General features: G+C 34.8%; 1 protein-coding gene across 6 annotated transcripts in view; it reads left to right on the forward strand.

Annotated features, from left to right (window-relative positions):
- The window catches only part of LOC117119391 (titin homolog), a 26,832-nt gene extending 14,411 nt beyond the window's left edge, over positions 1–12,421 (forward strand). For 4 of the 6 annotated variants that reach the window (XM_033264194.1, XM_033264198.1, XM_033264215.1 and 1 more), the window contains 17 exons: positions 391–856; positions 1,059–1,099; positions 1,470–1,862; positions 2,386–2,487; positions 5,345–5,445; positions 5,671–5,885; positions 6,315–6,416; positions 6,734–7,049; positions 8,272–8,368; positions 8,488–8,598; positions 9,011–9,195; positions 9,333–9,557; positions 9,853–9,945; positions 10,315–10,400; positions 10,590–10,659; positions 10,838–10,954; positions 11,619–12,421. In XM_033264194.1, the coding sequence (XP_033120085.1) occupies positions 391–856; positions 1,059–1,099; positions 1,470–1,862; positions 2,386–2,487; positions 5,345–5,445; positions 5,671–5,885; positions 6,315–6,416; positions 6,734–7,049; positions 8,272–8,368; positions 8,488–8,598; positions 9,011–9,195; positions 9,333–9,557; positions 9,853–9,945; positions 10,315–10,400; positions 10,590–10,659; positions 10,838–10,954; positions 11,619–11,753 (2,855 nt within the window). In that variant the 3' untranslated portion in view covers positions 11,754–12,421. The remainder of the gene's footprint in view (positions 1–390; positions 857–1,058; positions 1,100–1,469; positions 1,863–2,385; positions 2,488–5,344; positions 5,446–5,670; positions 5,886–6,314; positions 6,417–6,733; positions 7,050–8,271; positions 8,369–8,487; positions 8,599–9,010; positions 9,196–9,332; positions 9,558–9,852; positions 9,946–10,314; positions 10,401–10,589; positions 10,660–10,837; positions 10,955–11,618) is intronic. The other 2 variants (XM_033264206.1, XM_033264234.1) reach the window with 2 other exon arrangements.
- The last annotated feature ends 79 nt before the right edge of the window (positions 12,422–12,500 follow it).

The raw sequence follows: 12,500 nt of genomic DNA on the forward strand, positions 1-12,500 counted from the left end.
GGCTTGACCAGACCGATGGTGGGGGGGGGGCTACCCCGGTGTACTGGTCCATTACGTCCTCTGTTGTTTAATGGATATGCCACTTAGGACAGTGATTAAGTTCACTTATTGGCATGTTCTTGGCTCTCGTGCCTAAAGAAATGACATAAAATGAAATAAAATATCGCCTGCCACTACGTAAGACTTCTAAGAGAGAATGCGATTGATGGGTTATGTCTTGCAATATACAGTTTATTTTCTTCCTAAATCAATTAAGAACAATGGATTATAGAGTTCTGCTCTATTCCAGTAATTTGTGATGCGTACTTAGCAACACGTTGCTAAATTCTGAAAATATTGCGAAAATTCTTAAAATTCATATAAAAGTATCAATTCAATTACTACCTACAGCGCCAAATCCTTTCAAACTCAAGGACAATGATAAGAAGACCACGGTGTCGACTGACCCGTTCTCGAAGAATAGGTCTTACAACGTCCCACAACCCAATGAGATAGACATTAAGAAGGGTTCAAAACCTGTAACAAAACCACAAGAGTTTAAGAGAACTGACTCCAATTGGAAGGAACCAAAGAAATTTGAACTAAAACAAGACGACACCATGAAGACCACTCAGTTCTGGGAAGCTCCAAAAGGAAAGGAAAACCCAAAATCTTCAACTAAACCGAAACTGCAGACGATACGACCGGAATTACTTCCGTCTCCGTCACCTGTTGCAGAAGAGGAGGTGGGAGTGGAACCGGTTCTAGAGAAAAAGAAAAAAGAACCACAACCTGTGCCGGAACCTCTAGAACCTGAAGAAGAGTCATCGCCTAGCCCTGAACCATCTGTAATCGATGAGCCAACTCCAATGCCGAGGTAAAGATATTTTCTCTCCCCAGTCTAGCTTTTGCTGTTTTTGATTAAATCATTGTCATGTTGATTTTTAAAAACCGGTTGAAAATGCAGTATATCCTCTTTTATGTGTAATCGCAATGAAAAGTAATTAATACACAAATAGAAGAGTAATGACTTTGTAATAACCAATCACCAATTGACTATTGATTATAACTATTTTTAGTGTGACAGAGCCAGACCAGAATGTTGAAGTACAGAAGTCAGGTATTTAACAATGTCATTTTCGTTCTTCTATCAACTTCAAGCATTCTACGCTGTAATGTTGATATATCGTGAAACTATTGGGATTCTATGAGTATAATTATGAATTAGGCAAAATTGATCTATATTTAAATCAATATTAAATATCTAATCCTTATCGATATATGTATTTCTTATTCTTTTTGTTTTTTGATGTGTTCTGCATTTTATATCGTAATTCTTTATATCATTTATGTATCTGTTCTTCGATGATTTGATGAGATACCATTACTTCTGAATATTCAATACATTGTAGAATGTGTTTTGTAAAGGCATTTTCATGATCTTTAGATGTAGTTTTAGTTCTTGTAGCTGGTCATTTCTTTTCAATTAGACCTTGAAACGAGTGAATCGTCGCAGAGTCCAATGCCTGCTAATTCCCCGCCTCAAGAACCTCTCTCAATAATACCTAATGAATTGGAACCTAAATCACCCCCAAGATCCCCAACTCCAGAACTACCCTTAATAAGTGAATTAGTCACTCAAAAAGAACCAACCCCAGAATTAACGCCAACCCCCACCCCAGAATACGACCCAACACCTGAAAACTCAAGTCCAGGAATAGAACCAACACCAACCAAAGAGCCAACGCCACAACCTCCAAACGAGTCAACTCCGCCTCCAAAAGATTCAACGCCACCACCGAAGAAGCCAACGTCCCCACTCCCACCAAAGGCGCCAACACCGATTCTTCCACCGCTACCACAAATCGAGGAAGCAAATCCAAGTAAGTTTTCACACGGTTAAGGGCTCAGTATTTCAAGGAAAAGTACAATGGAACACGCTTACCTTATCCATGCATACACACAGGCGTAGTATAGGAGGGTGACTTACTATTCTAACAATCCGCTATCTTTCCTTTACATTGTAAAATATATCCTGCGAACCTATGTCATTAGCTTTAAAATATTTTTATATCAATCTTTCATCATTAGTATCGTCATCATCATCATCATCAGCAAAACAACAGCAACATTATCAAAATCATCGACATCATCGATATCAATATCAAAAAGATGATTATCATCATCAATCGCCATCATTATTGTCTTCGTCATCATCGGCATCATCATTATTATCAAAGCTATTGGTAGCAACATTCTCACTCATTATCTTCACCGTCAGTTTGATTAGTCTTAATCTCTATCGATTTTATCAATATCTTCATCATCGTCAATTTCATTATCGTCATTATTTTCATGGATGTTCATCATAAGCCAAACTATTTGCTTTGCTCATGCCTTCTTTAGTAATAACGCCACTCAAAAAACCAGAGAAGAAAATTAAGTTAAAACGACTACAGACTCCGAAACCATTGGAACCGAAGAAAGAAAGACCAAAGATGCTACCAGGTAAACTAACACATTGCTTGCAGATAAATTATGAGAGATTAGAAAAGAAAATATGCTTTGTAGAATCAATAGTTGCTTCGGGTTTCAACCTATTAGTTTATATGCTGCTAGCATGCATAGCTTCTCATGTTTATCTCTTTTATCTTAAAATAGTCCTCGTCATAGTTGTCTGAGGGACCAATTAATAATTTGTCTCCTAATTTGAAGTGTGCATGTTTAGGCCTAAGTGTATATCGAAAGTCAATCTTGTAGACTGGTACTACTTATTTTGTTTTTACAAATAATACGATACGATAAGAGAAGCTTTATTGAAAAATTGAAGTTAAACAATAAAGCATGACAAAAACAGTACAATTACATCTTTAAAAAGGTACGATACGCTATCAGAAGTATCAATTTAAAAAATGAATAAAATTACATTAAATAATTAAAAAAAAGTAAATCCTTAATCGCAGGCCCGTACACGGGGAAGTCGGGGGAGGTAGGAAATTTAAAAAAAAAATCACCACCCCCCTAATTTGTGAAAATTATTTTTAAAAAGCAAAGAAATTTATATTCAAATTTAAGTCTGAGAGTACCATCTCCGGCCATCTAGGGGTGCCATAATCATGAATTTTCTTACGTCAGTCCCAACCATGGTGGGGCTGTGGTGTTATCAACTCTCAATCAATGCCGTAGCCAAGATTTTTAAACATTGCGGGACAATATCAGGGTGGACCCACTTTACACGTACATTCAAATAATGTGGACCCAATTTCTTAAAAGTTGACCCATTTCACGCAAAAATATAATAAATCTGGACCCATTTTCTTAAAATTTTACCCATCATTCAAGTGGAATCATTTTATGCATGAAATAGCATAATTTGGACCCATTTTTAAAATGTGGACCCATTAAAAAAATTTTGTGAGACTGTCCCAATAGCTGGCTACTGCATTGCTCTCAACCTGTAAAATCCTTCCCTCCCCCACCCCCTCTATATTAAATTCCTAAATCCGCCACTAACAGTGGTAGTTTCCTCCATCTATGAAGTCCCTCCCTGACCTCTTATCTATATCTAATCAAATGCCTAGATCCGCCACTAAAACCGTGTGCATCTTCAGAAATTGATTAAATATGACCTCAAATTATAAAAAATGCCTGAGCTCCACCACCTCGATCCTAGCAGCAGGTTCCTCCAAGCGCCACCCCCCCCCCCATCTCCGGCCATATAGAGGTGCTATAATCATAAATGTTCTTACCTCAAGCCTATCCATAGTGAGGCTAAAGTGTCATGGACTCTCAAACTGTAAAATTTCTTCCCTTGCCCCCTCTTTATCAAATTCATAAATCCGCCACTGACCGTAGGGGATTCAAGAAACCTAACTGAATCTAGTTCCCCATATATCCTGTCTCTTATACACATCTAGATGTGTATAAGAGACAGGTACAATGGAACACGCTTATCTTATCCATGCATACACACAGGCGTAGTATAGGAGGGTGACTTACTATTCTAACAATCCGCTATCTTTCCTTTACATTGTAAAATATATCCTGCGAACCTATGTCATTAGCTTTAAAATATTTGTATATCAATCTTTCATCATTATTATCGTCATCATCATCATCAGCAAAACAGCTATATAAAATAGATTGGGAAAAAAGAAAATGATATTCAAATTGTTTGAGAATGCAATTTCTGGCCATTTTAAAGGTGTCGTGATCATAAATTTTGGTCCAATCTCTACAAATTCGCACCCACCCAATAAAAGTTATGCGTACGGGCCTGAATCGACAATTGAGGCGAGCGAAATTTAAATATTTCATAAAATAGTAGCGAACTCGCTTCATACCTTGCCTATTGAACATTTGTCGTCGTATGATAGGTATGTTTGTTTATGAGATACTTAATTATCAAAATAACAGCAAGAAGCTTTTTAAATTTGTTTTAATTCTAAGCCGCACATTGGTAAACAAGGTACAAAATATAAAATTTGTAAAGTTCAAATATATAGAACATTATATGAATTAAAGATTAAAATACAAGCTTCGAAAATATTCTTAAATTTCCTATTTCGAATTTGCTATTATAAATTGAAAATAACATAAATGATTGCCTATACCGTTTTTAATTGTACTCAGTTGACGTTTTACCCAGACATGTACACTTTGAACTACGAACGCCTACTGTAGTGTATAAAAATCTAGGCTACGCTTTGCATCCCATCCAATAGCAAAAAGGGAAGAACATGATAAAAAGAAAATAAATAAATAAATAATTTAAAAATACGAAAAGAAAAATACGGACTATAAAATTAGTTTATTGGTAAACCCATGAGAATAACTTCAGATTAACTTTTGAATAGTTACCGGTAAATTATTGAAAGATTTGGATTTAAAGGGTGTGTTAAGGTAAGTGGTTTTAGAGTATAAATGTACATAGGCAGAATATCAAATAATTCAAGCGATGTGTTTGCATGTTTCTTCTATTATTATTATTAGTATCGATGCTGCTGAATAGGATTTATTTCTGCCGGAATATGGACCCGATTGGAAATAAGTTTCTTACATTATAGGTTATCCATGGCATCCTTTGTTTATTTCTTTATTCATCTAACCGTGTTTTTTTAATGAAATTTTATTTTATTGTTTTTATGATGATGTAAATTAAAATTTTTTATGCGAGATGCTGAATAAAACAAAACAAAAAACAAAACAAAAAGAATCTCAATAGTTGGTTAGCAGTCCGATGATATAGGCCCAATTTACTGTAAGAGTATTCTCTTTGAATTAGGCTACGTGATTTTGCTGAATCAGAAACGAATGCTACTAACTGTATATTTATTATTAATTAACAATGTTTTAAAATCGCTAGATTTGAAGCCTGCAGTTAAACAACAAAAACAACGTAAACACGAACCGAAAAAGATACGGACGGTCAGAAAAATTACAAAGTTACCTCAGAGACGTAAACAGGTATGTTGCTATACTAGACAATATTATGAGTTCTCTGCTATCCCAACAGCCATATTTATTGTTCAATCTGTCGCCAGTCACGTACTACCGGTACTTCTAACTGCGTTGTAACAGAGGCGTATTTAGAGATGATTAAGTTTTAGAATGTAAATATGCTGTCATTGTAAAGCTTGATAAATATCACCTTTAAAAAAACTATTCTTTCCATATTTAATTCCTCAACAGCAATTACCGTTGGTACAGCCGAAGGAACCAGTCCCAGTGTCTCTTGAGCCAGAACCACCACCGGAGACAGAAACATTTGTTTTGCCTCCATTACCTCTTGTTCCAACACCAGTAATAAATCCAGACGAGGAACCGACACTTGTTACCCCAACCCCCATAGTATTACCGTCCCCTCCAGCTCCTAAGAAGGAACCAATTATTTGGAAGAGAATAAGGTGTGGCTACATGCATTGCAGCATTTTTATATATTTTCATCTCGTGTCCTTTCAATAATCAATGATATGATAATGATAATGGCAATGAAAAATGACAAGTACAATGACAATGACAATGACAATGATCAATAACTAATTATCATAATTTATTTATTTATATTTTATAATTAATATAAAATTAAACTAAAATAATAAAAAAACACTAATAACAATAAAAATAATATTAATAACATTATTAATGGTAGAATAAATCATTTGGGTTTTAATGATATTGGTCAGACAAGTAATTTGCATTGATTTTTAAAAAATCTACAATATAATTAATATGATTATAATATAATCAGTAACATTGACATTGATGTAATTATTCCATATTTGTTATGTAATTATTATACATCATGTAATAATAATTTCGTTTTTGTTAACAAGGAAACAAACACGCAGAAAATCTAAGGCGGTTGATCAACCTGCCAGTCCTGAACATGTCGTTAGGGATCCTCTCGATTATCTCGCTAAGTATTGCATCGTGCAGTGAGTTTTGGAGATTTTTATATAATTTCCTTGCTTTGTGCTTTTTTATTTAAACATAAACAATATATATATTATATACCTGTCTCTTATACACATCTAGATGTGTATAAGAGACAGATATACCAAAAAGGGGGGGGGGGCGGGCCGCTCCCCACCTAAATCCGCCCCTGTAATGTAATACAGTAGTCAGGTGGTTTTCAGACTCGAACAAATCGTAGTATTCTTCTTACAAAATATTTTAGCAGCTGTGATTTTTGACAAAATGAATAATTGTAAAGTATTACTCTTCCATCCATTCTTTTGGTATGTATGTACAGTAAAAACCGAATCAATTACTACGAACGAGTTTTTAGTAAGTTAGCGTCAACTGAAGAATATTACGATGACGAATATGTATGGAATGAAAACTCATTGGTTGATGACGAAGCTCTTGCAACTGAGCGCCATCCATCTAAAGCAGATGAATTTCAAAATACTTTTGGCCGGTCCGCTAAATCTCCGGATGTAGAAGAGTACATAAGTCCAAAGGATATTGCAATGGAATGTGCAGATAATCGACAGACGTCAGAGAGCCCAACCAGCGACCTGGATTCATCTACTCAGTCTCCCAGACATGAAGCAACTGGGGATTCAGTAAGTAGTATATATTCTCATAAGCAGAAATATAGGGTTTCGTTGGTATATCTTCTCGTTACACTTGTTCAGATTTGATTTTGATTGAATTTGAATTTGGAAAACTGACATTACAATATAATATACAGTCAGTTGTATAAAGCAAATATCATGTACAAATGTGTGAAGAGCAATTTTCTAAAATTTAACATAATGAAGTAAAATGAGAATACACAATCAAGCCAGGAAGATTATTTCTGCCAAGATTGAATTCTGAACAGGTGATTTTAATTCCCATATTCCAGGTTTTTTCATGACGTAATAAAATTATCCTATGCACTGTTGAGCAGGCCTGTCGACGACTATAACATTATAAGGCCAGCTTTTTTGTTTATACTTGCTGATATACTGTTGATCAGTCTAGGTCCATAGAGTATGTGCAAAAAAGGGCATGTAAAATTATCTTAGCAAACGATTATATCAATTATGATGAGTCGCTTGTTATGCTAAATATTGAAAAGTTGAGTGAGAGGAGAAATAACATTTGTAAAAGGTTTGCTATTAATAGTTTAAACTCATTTCCTCACTGGTTTGTTGAAAACCAATCCAATCACAGTATGCATCTAAGAAAGATGCGCAGGTTCCAACTACCAAAATGTAGAGTCAACTGATACGCCAATAGTGCAATCCCATATCTTACTACCATGTTGAATGATCTCTGAATGTAGGCCTATGCGTATATCTCGACTTTCCATTCGTGATGCCATACGATAACCGGTTCACTGATTCTGCTGCAGATAAATTTTTGAGAGATTCCCTTTCCCCATACAGCATCTTGTCCTTTCCCCCGCCATCCCCCCACCCCCATTTATTTTTATCCCATATTCAATTTACTTTTCTATGATGTGTTTTTAACTCTGTTTACAAATTTTATTAATTATTAATTTTAATGAGACCCTGGGCCCTTTTGATTTTTTAATTTGATCTTTTTACTATATTTTGTAATTGCTTTGCTTAATTGCTCATTGTGTGTTTGTAATTTTGAAATTGTAACTTTTGAATTTGTAACCTCTTGTAATTTTATTCTATTTCAATCTGTATGTATATTTTTCTCGTGTACTTTATATATTTATATTTTAATGTATTTTAACTATTGTACAGATCAAGGCAATTCAACTTCTTTTGGAGGTTGCGAATTTGATTTTAATAAACTTGAACTTGAACTTGAATGTCTCTTTCGTAGATTCAGATTCAACAACGCCTTGATAAGCTCAGCTTCATCCTCGACAATGTCTACTCCAAAGTTGAGCAACTTCACGCTCAAATTCATGAATACGAAGGTAATGTATACTTGATCTCGCACCGTTATATATTGTCTATTTTCCATCGTTAATAGGCCTAAACAACTTTTTTAGAACCAAGTGTTTCTCAGTTCTGTTTTTATATTAAATTCTTTTAGAGCAACATAACGAGAGTGTAAAAGTATTAGCTAGAGCTGAACTCGAAAAGACTTTTCGCGAAAAGGCAAACAACTCAAAACAATCCAAAGCTGGCAAAAAGAAGGGAAAAGGTACGGTAACCAACTCATAGATCATTCAGTTAAATTCTGAGATAATTGTCTAGATTTTTCTAATTGACTGTAATTTCCAAAAAAAAAATTGTGTAACTATTAAATTTAGGCCCAACTAAACACTAAATCATTCACTAATCAGGGGTGGCGCCAAGATTTGTTGGACGGTGGGCCGAGGACCCTGACCGGGGGAGGGGGGGCGATGCCTCCGAAGAGGGGTAAGATTTCCCCGACGAAAGCAATGTGGGCGTGGTCGAGCTTCGATTAAAATGTTTCAAAAGTGGTCCCGAAAATGTTAACAATTTAGGGGTTTCAAAGGCTTATTTAATCGACTTTAGAGTCTACATTTACAATAGTTTTTATATGCAATGTTTTTATACATAATGATTGTTTAAAAAATATTTCTGTTTAGGTAAGGGAAAAACGTCAGAAAAACACAACAGCAACTCATCAACAACATTAACTGTAGGCGGAACTCCTAAAGGAACACCACGTGGCACACCAAGGGGAAGTCCAGTCCAAACTCAACTTGTCCATCCAAGCAAACTGACAGACGATCAAATTGTGGCCCGCATATCCTCTGCTCAAATGCGAATGGTAAGCGTGCAAAAGTCAGTGCGTTATAATAGTTTCAGTGTGGTTTTGTTTAAGTAATGCCGTAATAATCAGAGTTATTGATTTAGGCCTATATGATAAAATACCTAAATAGTCCTACATTGTAATTTCTTTTTTAGATCCAAGAGGATCCTTGTATTAGAAAAATTAAATTTGCCAAACTACGTGCCAACGAGAAACTTGAAGATATGGAAAAATGGATTTCAGAACTGAAAAACGAGACTTCGTTAATGAGTGCACAGGTTTTAGAACAAACGAAGCGGGAAGAAGACAAGCGTCAAGCGAAAAAGCCTGAATTTCGGCGCGAACAGAGTAGTCTTTACAAGAAGATGAATCCACTTGAGGTGCGTTGTTGTGTTTAATGCTGTACCAGAATTAAAATATTGGAAAAAACCTCGACCAATTATTTATAATGTAATATACAATTTAATGATATTGAATATTATTGATCAATGATATGGAGTTTATTTGCAAAAGATTTTTATTATAAAATCAAATAACGAAGTTGTATACTGTAAACCCAATCATTACTATTGGTATTTAAAAATAGAAATCACATAACAAAATCAGCAACGATGGCCATGGAGATCTAAACTTTACTGGATTAAATTGTGTACTCCTATCATGATTTTATTGCAGGAACATAACATAAAATTGGCAGATATGGAGCCACTGTTGGAACAGATCAACGGACAACTAATCACGAAGAAAGAATGTCAGTATGTTTATCACGTAAGTTAAAATATAGTCGTAATGTTTTTCTCACTTAAGTTGAAATATAGGCCTAGTCGTTATAGTTGGTTTCCATAATATTGCCACTAAACCGTCGCTTATGGGACTGAGAAATTGGGGCAGGTTAAACTTGTTCAGCCATTGTTAAACGTTTGGTTTGGGAGGAGGAGAAGAGTCTTTTAAAGACAGCTAAACAGTTTAGCAATTGTCATAGAAACGGCACTGTAGGTACAGTATTGCGATTTTCAGAAATTACTTTATTGGGTATTGCATACAGTGCTCTGCGTTGCAATCGGCATGAGGAAAGAATGTAAGTGTGAACGATTTAATTTAAAGGATTGATCACGATTTTTTCTGATTTCGTTCTAGATCCTTAACCTACCACAGCGACATAAACTCAACTTCAAGCTATTTACAGTTGTGGCTGCATTGTCAGAGAAAGTGTCTAGATTAGAGTAAGTATTACACACAAAATAACAGTACTTTTTGATGCGATTGAACGAATTTTCATATTTTCAATATTTTGAAAAATCTATTGTTTTGATACGATTACGATTTTATATGAAGGAACCATTGGAAATACGAAATAAACCAAAAATAGTTTGTCACAAAATTATGAGCATTGAATTTTTCTCTTGTTTAAGACCGTTCGTGAAGAAAATGATCAACAAAATGGATTTTGAAGCGCTCGATGTGAAGATGCAACGTGCGAAGGTAAGGCACGGCAATTAGTAGCTAGAAAATGAATAATTATTGAGAATATAAAAAAATATAAATTGCAATTGAAAATATTAATTAATGAATAAAACATAATTAAAACAAATATATAAAAATATTGCGTACAAAATATTAATTAATAAATAAAACTTAATTAAAACTTTTTCATCTATAGGAATTATTTAGACTCTTGGAAGACGAATGTGACGAGACGTACCCTGGGGAGGTAACGCTCAATGGTCTCTCCATTGACTTGCAGGCAGGAGGCCTACGCAAAGAGCACATTGAATTCGTAAGTATTGTAGAAACTTTTATGTATAGGCCTGTCGGCTGCTAATGAAAGAGTAATTTATTTCAGTGTTTGCGCCTGTGTGAGGGGCCCAGCTCCTCTTTCGGGAGGAGCTGCTCCCAGTCGGGGAGAAAAAACGCAATTCGCCAGTGAGAAAAAACAATCTATGTAATTTTTACAGAATGTTAGACTCAGTTCACAAATCCTTTAAAATCCCAAAACTTGGACAAATCCTACAATCTTATAAACAGGACTTACAATAGGCCTAGAAAGAAAAGTCGACATCTGTTGTCTTTGACTTTATTATCTACCTACTTTGAATGTTAGAGAGTAACTTTTTAGGTGATTTACGTATGCAGTAGCGGATGCAGAATATTTTCGCCGACGAGAGGACCTATGGTCCTAAGTGGGTCTCTGTTTGAGAGAGTGTTCCTTACCTAAGAAAGTCCGTGAAGTTTCGGAGTTTTAGCTTTTTTAATCTTTTATCTAAATGAATCACTTGGCCAGTGATTTTCAGGCTACTGCAGGTGAAGGGAGAGAGCTTCCCTTTTGCTGCCCCCTGATTCCGCCACTGCACTGCCTGTTCAAACCATTACGTAATAACCGAAATATTTTAGTTTTCCAAAACGAGTTTCATAAACCAATATCCATCTTTTATTATTTTCAGGTTGTAAATAAATTCGGACGTGAGGGCAATGGTATCGTTGACTTCCTTGATTTCCTGACTTATCTTCCGTTATTTATCGATATCCATGGGAATATAGTAAATGACCCTCTTAACAGAGGTCCAATGACCGTCTAGTTTAGGCTGATGCATGGATCATTCGCAGATAGGTGTGAATAGCATCATCGTAAAATCAATCAAACAATATACAGTAGAACCCCTCCTTTAGGACACCCCTATTATTATATTGGAGACACTTTTTCGGCCAAGAAACGAGGGGAAGTATATCTTTTAACACTACGGCCAGCCCCTATTAGGGGACACTTACCGGTACTTTGTTCCCGGCTGAGGGGTAGGGGTTAACTGTATCTTCTGGAAAATATTTAATAACAGTTTATTTTGTTGCTGTTGAGTTTGTCAAAATGATAAAGTATTATGATACAAAACCATTCTTCTCTTATTTGTGAATTTGTGTAATAAAAATATTTAAATTATTTCAGAATCAGAACAATAATTGATATTATACTTTCTTTTTAATGCGACAATAGTAGTAAATGTTGAAACAAAATTTTTGTGCGGGATATTATTTTATTAAACATTTGGTAGGACTTCTCGAATAATAGATTGGTAAAGACAAAATCTTATTTTTAAAAATGTATAAAATGTGAAATGACACAACTAAATATTTCATGATATATTTACTATTCAGTGATCAAATTATGAGGTCTATTTAATGATGATGTATGATAAGAAGTATATAGATTTTTAAAAACATGAGAAAATAAATTGTAATTTCATAATTCGAAGACTTCTGTCTTGATTTTATTGCTTTCAACATCTATTTCATCATTATCATCATCATCATTAAGCTTACCATAAACATAA

The sequence above is a fragment of the Anneissia japonica genome, unplaced genomic scaffold, assembly GCF_011630105.1.
Source record: "Anneissia japonica isolate Jap-2015-1 unplaced genomic scaffold, ASM1163010v1 scaffold287752_len1182401_cov188, whole genome shotgun sequence".
NCBI classification, from domain to species: domain Eukaryota; kingdom Metazoa; phylum Echinodermata; class Crinoidea; order Comatulida; family Comatulidae; genus Anneissia; species Anneissia japonica.